This window comes from Lepisma saccharinum, chromosome 18, assembly GCF_977018435.1.
Source record: "Lepisma saccharinum chromosome 18, izLepSacc3.1, whole genome shotgun sequence".
NCBI classification, from domain to species: domain Eukaryota; kingdom Metazoa; phylum Arthropoda; class Insecta; order Zygentoma; family Lepismatidae; genus Lepisma; species Lepisma saccharinum.
In genome coordinates, this window is record NC_139246.1 from 45,063,064 (window position 1) to 45,082,145 (window position 19,082).

Sequence of the window (19,082 nt, forward strand, 5' to 3'; positions counted from 1 at the left end):
AGAGATCCGGGTTCGATTCCCGGTATGAGTGATCTAAGGTCGGAATAGTTTCGGCCTTGTCCCCTCATAAATCGGCTCGGCTTCACCCAGACTCAAATCAATGGGTACCTGTGGGCAACCGTGGGGAGTAAAGGCGGCCGAAGCGTGGTGCTGATCACATCACCTCCAAAATGGCCGAGATCGAGAATGTGTGGGGTTCTACCTCCACATCCCCTAAATGTGCCTTCATGGCACGGTGGCATATGCACGGGGAACTTTTCTTTTACCTTTCCCTGGAAGATAGATGAAGTAAATGTACTTGTGTTGTCAACTAGCGACCTGCAGGCAGCTTCCGCTGCCGCTGCTCAGTGAGGGGGTGGTGCTATCTGGGCCGTAAGCTGACAAGGTATCACAGAACTGACTTTCGTGACTCACATGTGCATTTCACGAGTCAGTGAGATGTCGATGTGGTCACGATGGTCGAATTTGGAAGCTGAGGTATAAATGAATATAATAGAATAAATATATAAGGAATAGGTTAAGTTCTGTAGTGAAGTAGAACTGCATAATAGGCTATGTATTCATATCCAGACTTAATTAGAATAATTAAATCAAGAAGACTTCGATGGGCGGACCGTGTGGCACGAACGGGAGAGGAGAGAAGAGTTTATATGATTCTTGTTGGGAAACCTACTGTTAAAAGACCTGTAGGAAGGTCAAGACGAAGATGAAGAGATAGCGTTGAGATAGACCTAAAGGAAATCGGTAAGGATGGAAAAGATTGGATTGGATTGATCTTGCCCAGGATAGGGACAGATGGAAAGTTTGTGTTGCTGCAGCCATACACCTTCGAGTTTAAGAAGGCTAGAGAGTTAGTTACTTAGTTAGAAATGATAAGTTAGTTCATTATGCTGTGCGATATAACGCCATAACCCGATTCCTCTGATTAGGAATCTTATACCAAAAGGAATCCTAAAGGATTATTCTTTGAGAGCAAACAAAGCAAGGCGGAACATCGTGGGTGCTCCTACTCCCTTTTTAAATTCACTCCAATATATGGGTAATGACTAAGAAGCGAACGAAAAATAGTAGTTTGATACAAAAAATTTATTATCTAAAAATATTTTTTCGCTTTCCATTTCTTCACACCACTTTGTACAAAAAGTTAGCTACAATAAAAAAATAAACTAGAAAGCAATATCTTACGTATGCAGGGCACAAATAATAATAATAATACATTATAGTGAACACTGTCGATATCACTGGGGTCATTTTTCATTAAAAAATACATATGGCCACATTTTGTATAAACCTATTTACATACCATTGTCATATGCATATACGTTATGACATGTATGGTGGGTGGTTCTCTCACATGGCATGGTGTCAATCATGTTAAGCATATTGCTGATAAGACTCATTATCTGAAGAATGGACGGCCTCCTGGTCGGCCTCCCTGGAAGCCTTGCTGCTGGCCTCCTTGTGGTTGCCTGGCGATAAAGTCGAGGGCCTTCTGGATGGCTTCTGGGATTGGTGGTGGCGTCGGGAGGTGAGCTCCTTCTGCTCTGAAGCCGTTTTCGTCGGCGATGTAGGTGACTGTGATCGGGGTGCCGTCAGGAGCAGTGTAGGAATATGAGCCCTGTGCCACCTGCGCTTCCAAGTCCTTCTGTCCTGGGTTCTTCAGGTAACCAGACTCCTGAGCCACGATGCCATTGCCTGTTTCGTAGCTGAAATGTTAGAAACATGATAATATTGATTGTTGCTTGTTGTTCTCTTATTGGGTACTTTCTAGTACTGAATCGACATAATTATCTATACTATGTCGAAGGAGTCTGCGGAGCAACGCCGCGACTAATCGTACAGAAGGAAAGAAAGCCAATGGGGGTGCAAATGCACATTTCTGCAAACGGCTGGTAGCTGGAGTCGCGTTTTCCCCTCCATGCACTCACTCTCTTTTCTCTCCTCTTTTGTTTATCTCTCTCTCTCTCTCTCTCACACACACACACACACACAAACACACACACATGTTTCATCCGTAAGAGTTACCCGCAGTCTTTTCCTACTGCGAGCTCTATTTCATGAACTAATTTTTCGAATTTAATTAGCTGCACAGAAACACCTACATTTCACCATCACATTTACACTTCTTAAAATAATCTTAAATTGTATTACGATTTGGAGATTTTACATAATCAGAAGGCTAAAGCAAAATTGAAAATGTAATATCATTACTGGAAATACTGTACATTCAATGTTTGCATATCTTCGTTTATGTGCCAAGAGATGGCAGGCATCTTACTTTAAAAATTACTGTAATGTATCTATTAATAAGCTAATATGTATTACCTATTGATACTATGTATTAATTACTAAAAATTAACAACTGAAAAATCTTTCGCAAATATTAAAATCAATGAATGTACTTTCTGCTTTTACCATAACTTTTAAAATTTCCAATTTAGATTCCTATACATATAGTATTGAAAGCGCTCAGTTGAATCAAAATAAAGAAATAGGGTTAGTCAAATCATGCTTTGCGTTGTATGAGTTCTTTCAAAAGGTGTCTTCCTAATTGTGCGTTGTGGGCTACAGTTGGAACGTAGAAAATTCGACATAATTAATCTTGATTGTTGCTTGCTGTTCTGTTAGGTAACTTTTAGTACTGTAGCGGCTACCGTGAGCAAAAGAGATCAAATATTAAAAGAAGACATACTTGGGTACATAGGTTTTAATTTGTCTTTTAGTTACTATGATACGTTAAATTCCTGCCAGATTTGCTAAGTACGAGGGGAAGTCAGTAATTAGGTCATAAACGGGGGTAGCTGAAAATAGTACCTAGTCTGGCCAAAAATACTGTTACACACTATTTTGTGAATAAATTGAATATGGTTTCAGATAGTTAAATGTTCTCTTGGTATGTTACACTTACATGTATTACACGCAAATAGCACCAATCAGATTTCAAAATGTACACTTTACGCCCTCACACAGGCTCGAAGTCTCCCCTGGGAAGGCATCTATTGCAGCACGGATGGTCTTGATGGGAAAGTCCGCCCCTGCTGCTATCAAGGACCGCTTTTAACTTTCAATTATAGGGTGCCTCTTCTTTCAGACAGTCCCCTCTAGCTCTAGCAGTTTGTAGTCCAAAGTACTGTGATCATGGCTATCAGATGGCCAATCAAAAGAGGAGATGAAATGGAGTACACTGGTCTCGAATCACCGTCGCGTCATCCTTGCCTTATGAGCTGGGGCAGAATATTTCTTGAACATCCAGGATTCATTGTGAAACGTTGTTTTGTTCAAAATTGTCACGAGAGGGTCCAGGACACTTTTCACATACACTTTAGCACGGCTTTCAAGCCCATTCCTAAAAAATGAGGCCTGGTGGAACTCTCACACCTCACCCCCCACCAAACCATGACTGAGGATGGCTGGTTGATTGATTGATTTGGTGTTTTATGTCCACTTTATGCACAGTAAGGCTAATCGGGACTGGACTTACAGTTTAAAGTGGGATCCGAACCACTGTGTGCCTCCACCGGGTATCGAACCCGAGACTCCTTGATCACAAGGCGACGACGCTACTACTGCGCCATCGGAGAGGTCCTGAGGAGGGCTGGTGGCATCCCTGATTTTTGGGAACTCTCTCACAAACTTCTCGAGAGTTTGAAGCATACATCCTTTCATTTTGGCGGTTAAAACTTTATTCAGTGGTGAACAATTTCTTATCAGTGAAGAAAATCCTGCACTGCCCATTGGCAACGTATCGCGGCAGGAGCCGTCTCGATTTCAGTTCCCTCTTCTTCCTCACTTGTGGCATCAGGAAATTTCCAATACTCCACCGGTAATTTCCAATTCCAAGGTCTTCAGTAAGTACCCTGAACATTGATTGTTGTGAAATGTTCAGCTCCTGTCCCATTATCACTTTCTTCCGGATGGGATTTCGGCGGTTGCGAGGGATCACTGCTTTAACAAGCGCAGCTGTTCATACGTTGTCAAGTCGACCAACTCTTGAGCGATCATTCGTGCTACCAATATCAGTGAATCTCTGGATTGTCTGATACACAAACCTTTTGTTGATCTTCGGTATTTTTATGGGCTGGAAAATCTCAGTGAGCAATTACGGCTACTATGTTTTCATATTCGCCCCACTCCATGCTAAGCACAAGAAGATACACGCTTGCTCTTTCACAGCTGAAAATACAATGGTCAGGAGTGAACTTCAGCACAAGCATGATTCATGAGCCTGACTACCAAATGTACAGTCCAAGCCTAAAGTTTGTAACAGTATTTATGGTCGTGAGTCGTTTCTAAGGGTGTCGTTAGGTGGCAGCACACTCCAGATTGATGATGTTCAGTTGTCAGTCGCTAGATAGCAGATCCACGAATGTGCAGCTCAGTTTAAAAATAGCGACCGTACTCGAGGACTGTACGTGGAGATGGTATGGTCTAATAGGCGTGGTCTAATAGGCGAGTGACGATAGACATCATAGCAACCGCAATAGGCCGTTTTGATGGTTTAGCCTACAGCATAATGCATGATCGTTTGATTTTCCGAAACGTATGCGGCAAAATTTTCGCGGATGATGAAGATGTTGAACGTGAGGTGTGACAGGTAGCTGAGCAGCCCAAAGACTACTGTGCAGAAGGTTTGGGGGAAGCTGATAGAGCATGGGATAAGTGTATCAATGTTGGTACAACGTTTGTGACCGACCTACTTACTGACTAGCCTGTGTATTGAGGAGATATGTGAATGTGGTCTCCTTATAACTTATAATTATATGTAATATTTTTATAGTAATCAAGAAAACAAAAAGGAAACGACGGGATCATTGGCTAAGGAGGAAGTGCCTGCTGAAAGATGCAGTAGATGGATGGTTAACGGGGAAATAATCCAGGTAAGAAGAAGATACCAGCTGATTAAGTGGATCCTACCCTGAAACGAAGATGTAAGTGAAAAAGTTGCAGTGAAAAACCTGCCTATTAAGGAAGAGAATGTTAAACGCTGAATGAATGATTTTTTATGCAGCGTAGTTAACTTATAAGGAATATTTTTAACTGCTTTATACTATAGTGATAATTTATCAATTACCTACACAAATTAAGTAAATGAATCAGAATATTCCGTTATACATTCGCAAAATAGAGTCAACATGTTGGCCATTAAAATATTTTCCATTGTAAAATACATTGAACAAAACGAATAAGCAGTTGACCTTCAAAGTTTCAAAATTACTACAGGAATTATTTTATTTCTGTTGGAAGTAATGCGAAAGTTAGACGAATGAGTTTCATTTTTCCTTACCGCTAGAGTAAAATTACCGTTTTCCAAGCCTGCAAACATTCTGAACCTGGAATTCTTGCTTAGTTATTAATTTACGTGTGAAATAGAAGTAGGATTAACAGTAAAAATAAAGTTCGTGATAAATGCACATGTGGAAGAAAGTAAATATTAGGATGGAGAAAAGTCTATATTCTGTGTAATAGCTACGCGGTTTCGCTATCATTGTTAGGTTTTTCCGTAGCTCACAGAGCTTGCAAAAAGAAATTGCTTTACAGTTTTAGTATCATGAGTCATAATTTAACAGACAAGTAAAATACCACACTGCAGATAATAACTGAAACACGTGTTTTAATTGGTTTGTTCTGAGTTTCTCTTAGTTCTTCTTGTGCTACTGCAAGATATTTGCAGGGAACCATGCAAATTAATTACCTGCACAGAAACATATTTCTCTCACCATCACAATTACACTTCTTGAAATTATCGTAAATTTGATTAGGATTTTGAGATATAAAATAGAGAAGATTAAAACCTTCATTTACACACCAAGAGATAGCAGGCATTTTACTTTATAAAAAGCTAACTGTAATGTATATTAATAGGTTAATATTTATTACATAGTATATTATGTATGAATAAATATTAAAAGCAGGAGAAAATACCTGACAATGAATCCGCTTTCTGCATCTTATCATAATTTTTTAATTTACTAAAATATATCTCTCGGCGCTGTTCTAAAATTATCATGTGAGATTACACGTTCAAAATATTCCTTCAGTTGATTAAAATCATGAATTCTTGTTAGTCAATACATGCGCTAGTTTTGTTGGCGTTCCATACTGATCACGTGAATATAGTTGTCTCAAAACACATACTGATATGTTGCTTCAAGCAATTGTTAGAAAAATGCTAACTGTACCTGTATTGATATGTCCCGTCGAAATTGACCTGCGTGTCCTGCCTAATGATGGGAATGGGCGTCGTGTACTGGGACTGCCCACCGAACTGTGGTGAGCAATGGGCTACGGCGAGAAGGGTGCAAACCGCAAACTGTAAAGAAAAATTAATAGTTACGCTCTCATAAGTTTCTGTAGCGATAGTAGGAAAAGGATTTTAAGGTCGAGAAAGGAAAATGTGGTTCTGAAAATGTTTTCAAAAAGCTGCAAAACAAAGTGTTGATAAAATGCCTTTATCCAATGCTCTCTTTTTCTGCGCCTTCTGTATAATGCGCGCGGACCGCATAGAGAACTGTGTATATAATGCGCGCGGACCGCGTAGAGAGCTGTGGTTCTGCCGAATAGGTTTTTGTTGAAGTTTGTGTTTTCTCTCGCGGGTTTTGCTACATTATCTTGGGAACTATTAATTCTGGAATGATTATTTTATACTATTTTATAGCTGTCGTTCTACTCTACAAAATGAGACAATAGGATTTTATGTAGCTGCTCAAAAAGAGTGAATTATTTATTTTTCTGTAATTTTTTTTAACAAAACATGGAAGAAAAGAAGGGAATAAGGCGCTGAAGCATCAAATATGGGGTAAAAATAGGATAAATGTGCTAATCTTACAAAAAGATGCAACAATGTGTTTTCATATTACTTGATTTCATGTCCTAAAATACACATCTCAAACGATCGGTATGAAAACAGCTACATTTTTGGTAAGGTGATGTACCTAGCTATGGGTGACCAATTTCAAAATCACCAAATGTAGGGAGAATAGGATGGGAAGGTCTAAACGTTTTGTTAGGAGGTTAGAAAAAAAAACATAGAACAATAATCATATTCAAGAATAAGAATTTTCCTGATGAAACTAGGATTACTTACTCCATGAAGTGATAACAGAAAACAGAAGATGCATCAACAGAAGCACAGTATCTTGACGTATAGGCCTACGTGAGGAAAAGAAGATAGCTGGAGCGAAAATAGATAGAAAAAGGACCAGGAAATTGATGGAAACGTTAATAACCTTTATCGAAGTACCAGTGGGCTTTCAAGTTTAGTAACTGGTGAAGAACAAGGAAAATCTTAGTCAGAATATATAACACACATCATTGCTTCTTTATTACTTAATTACTTATTTAAATTTAAATATCGAAAGCTGTAGCTTAAGCAACCCTGTCAATAATCTTCGATGAAACAAGCCAATCGTTTACTTAAGGCAGGAGCGAAAAATCTTTTTGATACATATTTGCCTTAACCAGTGGTGGCTATTAGGGGGTACTGCATGGGGGCAGTTCCCCCCACTTTTTGCCACTTTTGCCCCCGCATTATGCTAAACCTTATCTGACAAGGTTAAGTAAACTGCACCTTGCCCCTAGTTTTGGAAGTCAATTGCCGCTACTGGCCTTAACGTTACACGTTTGTTGCTAAACGATTTTTAATTTACTCTAAAGCGTTATTATGGAGATCACAATGCTCTGTTAGGGTTCTTTAAAATTGCGTAGTGGCTAGCCCTGTCGCCTTGTGATCAATAGTTCCTGGTTCGATTGTCAGTGGATGTACAGTCACCCGCAATAAAATTGGGGCACCTATATCCTGAAATGCTCGCTTCCCTTCAAGGCGTTATGCGTTTTGCATAACTATACAGGGGTGGGAGTAGTTTCCATTGGAAATGTGCTATTAAAATGCACACAAACACATAACGTCTTGCAAGGAAACATGTACTTAGATGTCCCATTTCTTTTGCAAATAACTGTACATTCTAACACAGTGAGAATTAGTGGTTTGTAATCTACTTTGAAACTCTAGGTCCAGGCCGGACTAGCCTATGTGAACGTAGCGATGATTTAAAACAAACTTTTCCGAATAAACTTCAACGACGTTCTACAGTTCTCTTCACCCCTCATTTTAATATTGTCATCAGTTCTAACACTATAGATAGCGTAAGGGCACTTTGGCGAACTTCCTATTAGCACTACCATCTAAGCCCTTTCCTTTTAACAAGTTTCCGTGGTAATATATTCTTACTTAGAATGTGGGTTTTGCACAGTGTGTCAAAACAATACTCGAGTAAGAGTCTTGACCATTCTTGCGTCACATTTCTCAGACTTCCACAAGACAAGAATCATTGAGGGTTTCCCTCCGAATGCAATTGCAACAGTAGTTCCCGAGGAACAGTGTACATCGCGTGCAGAAGCAGGTTTTTGCAAGCCACGCTGATGCAAAAAGACTTGCAAAAAATTTGCACTTTGTTTATGCTTTGATGTCACACGGGAGCGACCTCTTGTCTGGCGATATGCAACCGCAGTCTGTTAGCAGTCCACGTTACTTTCCGAGCAGCTGGGATAATGCATTACGGAACTGATGATATGATCATCAGAGACAGTAGGTGCCGCTGCATTTGTGTAATGCATTCACACGTTATAATGACCTTGCAGAACTCCAAAAAGAATTCTGCTTGCTGGAAATAATGTGGTGTTGCGAAAACTATAAAGTGTGTGAATATAGTTACATTATGTTTTCTCCTTTCTCTGTACGGCACCCTGTCAACCTTGGTGACGTGATATCATTATCATATCTTGTACTATTATGCTGGAGTTACCGAGCTGTATCTTTGTGAGTGACCTTGACTAGTCCGCACAAAGAGATTTCCGCAGTTGGCATCTACTTCTTTCTATGCTGACATACATAGCTCTATCTGTCCACCAATCGACTTCGGGGGTTTGTGCTTCGATGACTATCAATAACCTCAGTTGACAAGTATCATCGCTCTACAGTTACCACGTTGCCAAGCGTATGTCTGTCATTGTCAGTTGTTTATATTAGCTTGTTTGTACAATGCTTGCGTGTTTTGTGTACTAATTTTCCGTGCTTTTTGTAGTATTGTACAACCTTTATCCAGTAAAGGCGCTCATCAACTCTCTCTTTCTCTCCCGTTTTACAGTACGTTTGGCAACATGCTGTATATCAGACGCTCATTTGTTTCATCCCGACAGCAACGTTCGTGTGCCTTGTAACACGAAAATGCCCGATGTCAGTCGAAGAGAATTCAACTGATCGCCGATTCGTTGCTTTCCAGCCGCGAGCAGGAAATGGGACCAGTATAACACAGTGATGATGAATGAAGATTATGCTCTGTCCAAGCTATCTCTGAAGCAGCCGAACGAAGAGAAGTCTCGGCGCAAGAAGTGACGCAAGACGGCTCCATCAATAAACTTGAGAGGGAACGGTATTGCGTGGAGGGGGGAGCGACTGTAACTACAACCCTGCGCAGCAGTGTGAACTGCTTCGCTCTGCTCAGTCGATTTCCTTCCCTTCTATGCGCGGCCTTGCTCCAGAGATGTATGGGACAGGGTATAGGTGATGGGCAATCTAGTTTGTTCCTCACATTTTGTATGGTTATCTGAAACGGAGGCGTTGGTTCCAGTTTGAAAATTAATTCAGAACTGCAATGTCTACATGACCAGGTTCGGACTCGAAACTAGGACTTTGCTAAAGAGACCTTGAGTCCAACAATAAATCTGCTCGGGCACAGGTGGGTGATCAAAGATGAATGGGTTACTAAGGACAATGGGAAGACTCTCTCGAACAGATTCACTTTCATTGTTGCAGTCAATAAAGCGTGAGCTGCTCTGAAAATGGAGAATGCGAAGGCCGGCAAGAGATCGGTCTTCTGGTGGTGGGGAATCGTATACAAATTGGAACTTAGGGAAAGTTTTTTTCCCACAATCTTTGTCTAAATGACTCGATTGCCTCGCAGTGACGGACCAACCCCCTCATCATGCATCTGTTTCATCAGTTCTCAACCATCTGTTCGATACATGACAATTTTACCTCTGACGATGAAGTCTAGCCGGCAATGAAAAATGACAACGATTAGGGGAGTTCAATTACCAAGACCTTTGAGTTTCCAGAGGATTACGCAAATGACATTCATTTTCAGGGCCTCCCCCATGGCGCAGTGGTAGCGTCATTGCCTTGTAATCAAGTGGTTCCGGGTTCGATAGCAGGTGGAGGCACAAGTGGTTCGGATCCCACTTTAAAATGTAGGTTCAGTCCCGATTAGCCTCACTGTGCATAAAGCGGACTTAAAACAGCAACTCAAACTCAAACATATTGATTTTCACTTCCCTTGATAGCATGATACTGACTTGAACATCACATAAACTACAGAGTGTCACAATATGTTATAAATGTAGTACATGAAAATGGATAACATAACAGGTAACATATCTTACCACTTGATAACAGTGCTGTGAGATAGAGTAAAATCAATGATGTATTTATTATACGCACACGTATAACACTTTTGTTTCAATTCTACTTTGTTCAGAAATAAACCAATAGGGACTGAACCTACAGTTTAAAGTGGACTCCGAACCACTCTGTGTCTCCACTATGTAACGAATCCGGAATCATTTTCTTCAAAGCGACGAGGTTAACAATACGCCATCGGAGAGGCACGGTACACACAAATATGTACACTTGGGCATATTTCCGACACATCCACAAAGAAATGTATAGGACATACACTTCGGTGACGATGTGCGTTAAGTTGATGAGATTGCGAATTCCGATCTCGAGAGCAAGTATTCGGGTTTGAATCCTGACCCGTGAAGCCTGATCCCTTTGGGAGTGTCACTTCATCAATTAAATATAATCACCATTCATCCACGTCGTCGCGATTAGCCAAATGTGACTGAAACACGACTGATAATATTTTAAAACTGAAGAGAAATGTTCGTTTTGCTGTTTGTCGAGTATCAAATACTTTTTAATGAAAACAATGGAAACAAATGGCTGTAAGATAACTACATGTAATAGATAACGTTATCTAGTCAAAAGGTTTACCAAATTATAATATAGTATGACCAAACGGTTCTAATCTGAGCGTGAGAATGGGTGTTCCTTGTGAGTGTCCCTTCATCAATTTCATCATATTATCACTTATCCTATCGTCGCGATTAGCCAAAAGTGGCAGAAAAGCTACGATAAGTAAGGAAAAATAAAACAGCTTTTATTTTCGTTAATTAAATTTATTATCTGTCGCTTTCTGCCACTTTTACTAATCGCGACAATTCTAATGAATGGTGATGTAGATTGATGGGATTAACAGCGACGGGACAGAATCTACCGCAGCCTCGTTAGCCTGCAAAAATGCAGCCGAGGGTGTACTGCACGGATGCGAAGTTGACATTTGTGTGTCTTCCGAGATGGTCACGTATTATCCCCGGGTTCGAATCCCGGTCTGTGCATTGATGTTTCTGAGTGTCCATTCATCAATTTCATCATATCATCATTCATCCCCACCTTCGCAAATTAGCCGAAAGTGGCAGTAAAATAAAGCAAATCAATGAAGCAAACAAATCAATCAATCAGTCACATTTTACCCACTAAATGAATTTGGAAATTCAACTATCTGATTGTCCTCTTGTGAACTCTAATCCCGTTAGAAATATAGATGGCGCTTGCGGTGAAACTTTTTATAACGAAACATTGTTTAAATTTTTCTCATTCTAAACACAAGAAGCGGAAATATTAAAATAAGGAATTGCTAATGCAACTTTTATTCACAAGAAGAATCAGTTCACGATTTCTGATTTACACTAACAAGGAAAGCGTTAAAAAGTCTCAGCGAAGGATACTGAAGAAATGATCGTACATTTATTCCATCACAAGAAGTTTCCATCGAGAAATTATGATATTATTTTGCGATATTGAGAACAACAATGGTAAAAGAGAAGAAATAGTTTACTGAATATGAGCACTTTGTTACAGTCACAGTGAATATAATGGGGCACCTAGAGCCATGCGTGTTGCCTAACTCGGCGGCGATGAGCAACTTTAACCCTAGCATACCCGAGGGCAGGGGACTGTAAGATCCACCACTTCTATTTTTTTTTTTTTTTTAATTTTTCATCTTTGAAATTGAAAATAAATTACATTGTTCCCTAGGGTGTTCTGAATATTCTGTATTAGTTTTGTTCATAAAAAACATAAATGTAATGTACATGGGAGGCAAAATGTACTTGGAGGGCGTATCTGGCGACATCTTTAAAAGTGTGCTATTCGAGACACTTATGCTAGTGAGAGTGTACAATTTGTTGGTAATGATGGTATGTTTTGTAATAATTACAATTAATAAACAACTTTCCCTCTGTAAACAAAGAAGCATTAATAAAAAAATATCAGGAACGAGTTTACAATATGGGACCACTCTCCAATTGCTATGAAATTTCGCTTACTCACTAATTGAGACATCCTAATCACGAATCTGCATGTAATAATTGGCGGTCGAGTATGGAAATCGAGAAAAAAACGAAATAAACTATGTTTTCTTACCGTAACGTAACCCTACCATAAGAACAGTAGCTCCACGGAACACGCCATTTCCCCCGAATGGGTGTCACTTATCGCACAACACATTAGCAACATTGTGTTCTGACGTCACGGGAGAGAGCTTTTTGATGTTAGGCAAGGCAAGGTATAGTTCTCTTAGCCAAAATATTAATTTTTTCTTTGTATTTATGCTAATGGAACCTAACCTAACAGGCCTAACCTAACCTCGTAGGCATTCCTTGTCTGACGTCAATATTCAAGGTTGAAAGATTGTTGTGCGTAAAAGAAGACCATTAACGAATTGCGAAAGAAATATGGTTCCGAATTGCTGTGTATGGACAATCAACGTGGTAAATCGCAAGGTTATTTTACAAGTTCTACACGTAAATGTACAATTTTAACAAGTGACCGCCAAATATGAACTACAGATACGTCATCAGGACACCGAAATTAGTATAGAAATTGGAGAGTGGTCCGGTATTGTAAACTCATGCCAAATATCATGGTTCTTGTGAGTATAGGCGAATGGTAAAATATGGGTATGACACTCATGCAATAATTGGTTATTATCTTTTATCAACACGTTCGCTACCAAAATGCAAACAGCAAACTCCAAATATAGACTCACCCCAAATATCAAAACCTGTACCACAGACCAAGCCTCTTTTTGCTGACTCCTCCCTCAGACTAGACCTAATGTAGCATACATCTGAATTACGAAGTAACTCGCGATCTACTTCGCTGTCCCGCATTAGTGTTCTTTTTCGACTCATTGTTCATACAACATTTACATCGAAGAGAACATGTAAACACAGCTCTACAAACTTTTTAGGTTAAGCACACAGCATCAAAACAACTACTGAATGTCTTAGTTAAAACGACAATGTTGCTGCAATCAGCCCGGGAAAAGAACAGTGTGCCAACTGCAAATATTTTTTGATTCATAGACCAAGCGTCACATATATGCGACGGACATTCCCACAGCCCACCATCTTTATTTCAAACCCCTGAAATAGACTATGGTCTTCTGAGAAGCAATTGCATGTTGTTCTACCACCGTCTCACATATGCGACGGCAGGCCACCATGAGAAACCACGTGTCTCATATGTGAGACGCCGAGTCTATTTTGCAAGATCGCTGCGTCTCATATGTGAGACGCTAGTCTATTTTGCAAGATCGCTGCGTCTCATATGTGAGACGCTAGTCTATTTTGAAAGTCCAAGCGTCTCATATGTGAGACGCTTGGTAGCGAACGTGTTAATTATAGTAATTATAGTATTATTTTTGTAAACATTATAATTATTAAATAACTGAACTTCTATAAACAAGAAAGCTTTAAGCAATTCAATAGTAAATTGGTTTCTTGAAGTTTAGTGATAAAATCTTTAAAAATAAGCCTTCCGCTCAGGTAAGTAAGTCTCTCGTACGGCACGGGTAAGCTAGGTTTAATAGCAGTAAAGCGACTATTTCTAGTTCTATGTGTCCCATTGTATTGATGGTGACTGTACGTTTGAAATAATTGAAAATTAAAAAATCAAGACTACAGGATTTATTTCGGGAGGTGGCAAAAATCCAACTTTAAACTGTAATCCAGTCCTGACTCATAAGACGGGCTCAAAATGAGAATATCAAAAGTTAAAATTTTTGTAACTGCTTAAGGTAAAACTTCGCGTGGCGGGAAGAGACACGACTGTAATTTCAATAAAAGACGTTTTGAGAAAATATGAAACAACATAACATTTTTCGCGGCATGCAAACGCTTCAAGAAGAAACAAATTGCACTCAGTTTCACATTCAGTTAAATATCGTGTCGTGGGTTCGTGAAACTGTGTAATTATCCTACGTTACATACAACTTCAAAGTCAAGGTTTGGCATGAAACAGACAGGCAAAGCAAGGCAAAAGTGGATGTAGTCTCCTCGGTGACTGATTGAATTGTTGTGTAGTGATCTCTTCATCGATGGTTCCAGGTTCAAACCTTCCTGGGTATGGTGTCGTATGATCGGTTGTATCTAATCATCTTTGTGCAATGAAGGCACATTATAGAATATGCCCAAACATCTCGGACATTTTGGAGGTGATGTGATCAACACCACGGTCCGGCCGCCTATACCCCCCACACAAGGTTTCCCCAGGTATCTATTGATTTGAGGCTGGGTGGGCCCAAGAGCCGTTTTATGCGGACAAGGCCGGAAATATTCCGACCTCGGAACACCCAAGGTGGAGCAAAAGAATACGGAATCCAAATAGCCACAAATGGGCAATGCTCTGGATGTCTAAATAACTTTAATATTGTTTGAATTCCACATTGTGCACATATCCTTTTGGGACTGTGTTCCGGTTCGATACCCGGTGGAGGCACATAGCACAGCGATTCGGATCCCACTTTAAACTGTCGGTCCAGTCCCAATTAGCCTCTCTGTGCATAGAGTGAACTTAAAAGAACAATTCCTTTTGGGGCTGAAAAACTTGACTTTAACCCAACTTTATGTTGCTTTCTTATCATCTTGAGGCTGTAACGAGGTGGAAACTACCAAATTATTTCCTTTAAGTTTCGTTTCACTGGTACGCACTATAGATAAAAAAAGCTGACCATATTTCACTTGCGAGTCAGTGATATTGTCATTGATTGGAAGTAGTATTCACAAATCTATATATTTTAGTACACGTAACAGGGACTTAGCTACTCAGTTATTGATTTTAAAAGCAACCCAGTAACAGTACTTCAAAAGCAATTCTATGTAAACTACCTATGCAATTGCTGCATTTGTTGAAGGTTTTCAATTATTAATACAATACAGCTTAAGCATTAAAAGAGCACAAAATAAAGTATTGACATACCTTTTCCATTGATGAGACAACTTGTCATAAACAAATCAGATAATTTCTTTACTTTAAAGAAAAAAATAATGAAAGGACTTCAGAAAAAGGAATGAAAAGAAACATAACGTGTGTGTGTATGTATGTATGTATGTATGTACTTACTTACCTGTACTTTGTATATAAAAACATTACGAACAATTTTTGAAAAATGCTAGTTATATGTGAGTCCATTGTACTATTACTTTGTACTATTTTACAATTATTTTAACTTATATTTTCCTTATTCCTCTCTTGTTATATATCTATAGTGACTATGTTGATTGATTGATTTCTTTTTTTAAGTCCACTTTATGCACGAATGGCTAATCAGGACTGGACCTACAGTTTAAAGATGTATCCGAACCAATGTGTGTCTCCACCGGGTATCGAACCCGGAACCCCTTGATTACAAGGCAACGACGTTACCACTGCGCCATCGGGGAGACCCTATAGTGACTATGTATATTATATATACACTACATATTTTGTTATTATTTATTTCCGTCCAATAACATCCCAATACTGTTTAGACTACTTGAAATGTCAAGGTTTGTTCTGGGTAATAAATAAATTGCATATGTGTATATGGATGTATATATGTTCCATTCCTACACCTGTATATACTTACTTTACTTTATTATCTTATGTATATAAATACGTCTGTGTGTGGGGTGTGTGGTATGACTTTATGGATGTACTCGTATATTGTTATATGCTCACTATTTGAATAGAAAAGTATGCATGTGTAAGTTTTCATGTAATTAGATATATTTTTCTCTATTGGAGGCAAATAAATATGTATTTGTCCTATATTACATGTTAGGTACATGTACTGGGTGGCCAGAATTAAAGTTACCCAATTCAGAGCCCTCTGTAGCATGTTTGAGACATCGTAGAACTCTGAAATTTGGTGAATCCACTATGCAGACCATGGGGAAGAGGATGGCGATAAAAAATAGTTCAATTTTCCGCCAACAGGTTAAAATGTGTCGCTGTAATAATGTACAAATTTCTTCATCATCTTTCTTAACACATGCGTCGTCATGGGCCCCTTTCGAAGTCCTTTAGCATGATGATAACTTCGCAGTGCAGCTGCACTATTACTACCGTTCTGATAAAACTACTTCACCAGCAATGCACGTTCTTTCTTATTTAATGGCATGACGATCACTTCCGAACTTTTGTTCAGAGCTCACGTTAAGTGATTTAGCCGAGTTATTAATTACAAAGACATTTGTTAGTGGCTGGAAGTTGCGAGAAAATAATCTCTCGTTTATTGCAAGGTTGCAAGGTAAAGGCAAATCCATAACCAATTGCAGCAGTTTACGTCATTATTACAACCCATCATGGAAGTACAGCGCCACATTTCAACCTGGTGGCAAAAAATTGAACTATTTTTTTATCACCATCCTCTTCCCTATGGTCTGCACAGTGGACTCATCAAATGTCAGAGTTCTACGATGCCTCAAACAGGCTACAGAGGGCTCTGAGTTGGGTAACTTTAATTCTGGCTACCAGTATCATCCGGGTATTTAAATGAAGGCAATTAATTTCCCTGACAGTTACTGTAAAAAGTAGAATAAATAAAGTTACGGTTAGTCATGCTGCATAGTTACTATTTTATTGCAGGGCCACTCTTTTCAAAGAGTAATTGAGTTAACCTTAGTATTAATCCAAAAACCAACTATTAGGTAAAACATTGATATAAACAACGAGTTACATCCGTAGATGGGTAAAGGGTCATACCTAGGATAAGCCAAGGTACTAATAATAGTCAAACTCCGTATGATCAAAAATATGGAAGAAACTATAGGTCTTCCTACGACAACAAAAGAGAGCCTCCTCAATGTTGTAGTGGTAACATCGTCCCATTGTAGGGGTCCCGGGTTCGTTACCCGTTGGAGGCATATGGCACAGTGGTTCTGATCCCACTTTAAACTGTAGGTCCAGTCGCGATTAGCCTATCTGTGCATATAGTGGACTTAAAACATCAATTCAAGACAACACAAGAGGTAGTTGAGTGAGTAATTTGCTATAGTTTACTTCGCTTTTGTGCCACTTTTTGTATGATTGGCGAAGATGGAAATGAGTGATGACATGATGAAACTGAGAAGTAGACACTCACAAGCATCCATGCCTAGGCCGGGACTCCAACCCGGGACGTCTGGCGTTGTAGCATGATGTGTTAACTACTCCGCCACTAAATCCGGCACAAGACGTAGGCATTTTTGTGAAACAAGAATAGAAGACTTTGGAATCTACAATGATACAACGAGAAAATGAAATCTGTGAACCGGCAAATGTGTTCACTTCATCGGTAAGCGGGATCCCAACGCTAAAAGTCTTGCTTCGAACCCAGAAAGGTTTGGTTGGCTTTAGCTGAGGCAGAAAGAGCCAAATTTCATAAGTTACCACGACAAAAAAACACTGTCGAACACTGTTAGAGCTAGCACATGGTCTAAGCAGCTGCCACAATGCACATGGTTATCCCTATATGCTGACGATCCAAAAGTCCAATGGCCACTGAGCAACACTCACCAGAGACTTCATCCTGGCGCTGGGGGTGGTCGAGTGATATTTCTCCAACTGAACACTGAAGCAAATCTGGTGCACCCGTCTGTAGCACCAGGTTTATATATGCAACCATGTGCTCCCGTTCCCAAACGGCGAAAGCATATTTTCTGACCTCATTTCGAGATTTAGTCGGAGAGCGCGTCTGCTGAGACGATTGTCGGTTCCAGAGAAAAAAAAAGAATAAAAGGGAATCCCGCCCGACACCTGAAAGGTCACGTGTCCAAACAAAAGAATAACGGGCTCTTGCGCGGCGAAAGAGGAGGAGGGGGCGTGTGGGAGTGCCCCCTCTCCCGCGAGATGATCTTAGGAGGAATTCGCGACGAATCCCAACCCGAGGGCGGGCGTTTCCATAATTACTGGAAGGCTGGAAGGAGAACGTGCTGGAAGATGCCGTGTGCCTACCGGGTCGTGAACCCGGTTTCACCACTCCCCCCTCTACATGGAAATTCTCCGAAAAAATCGTGAACGAGATGTCCAAGGACAAGAGAAGAAGAGAACGAAGACAAAATGGCGATTGGTATTTGAAAGGTATGTCGAAGAAGGATCTGCAATGGAATATTGTCTCATTCTTTCCGGAGTTTCGAAGGCAATCAACTTCTTCTGTTGCCTTTTCCCTTCAGTTAATAACTCTGTCGTTTTTGCTCGGCAAAGATGGCGAGGTCGCTTCAGCACCAATTCAGTGCAATTTGAATCCATTATTGATTATGGCAGAAAGTGTCTTCAAGGTCACACGGTGACACAGATGCTGGGATGGAATCTGGGATCGTAGGTGTCCGAATTGAAACTCCCTAATGGCAAATGTCTGTAACTCCACATGTATTTGATGTATCCAAATGTATTATATATCAATTAATATACTCTGGTGGGGCGCATGTAGTAATGTACTAAATGTACTAATTACTACTTTGCTCACAGAAACTTTATGACTGTGTATATCCTATTCATTGATGTATAATTCATTGGGATATATAAAATACATCTGGAGTTATAGATAGTTGCAATTAGGGCGTTTCAATTCGGACACCCTGTATAAATGGCTTCAATTTCAGTTGCAGGCAGCCTTACTAATAACCCTATTAGAAAGTCATCATTTTGAAAACGCTGTGTT

General features: G+C 39.8%; 1 protein-coding gene across 1 annotated transcript; it reads right to left on the minus strand.

The window, feature by feature from the left end:
* Nucleotides 1-1,074: 1,074 nt before the first annotated feature.
* LOC146002046 (endocuticle structural glycoprotein SgAbd-2-like) lies at nucleotides 1,075-18,065 on the minus strand. The gene is made up of 3 exons (XM_083139759.1): nucleotides 17,939-18,065; nucleotides 6,180-6,310; nucleotides 1,075-1,706 (listed from the first exon to the last, which is right to left on the minus strand). The coding sequence occupies exons 1-3, from the start codon at nucleotides 17,948-17,950 to the stop codon at nucleotides 1,400-1,402; spliced, it is 450 nt and encodes a 149-aa protein (XP_082995885.1). The 5' UTR covers nucleotides 17,951-18,065; the 3' UTR covers nucleotides 1,075-1,399.
* Nucleotides 18,066-19,082: the final 1,017 nt, after the last annotated feature.

Coding starts and splice junctions, on each gene's coding strand:
- LOC146002046 (XM_083139759.1), bottom strand. Junction 1,707..6,179: donor GACGGGACATATCAATACAG/GTACAGTTAGCA, acceptor CTAACATTTCAG/CTACGAAACAGGCAATGGCA.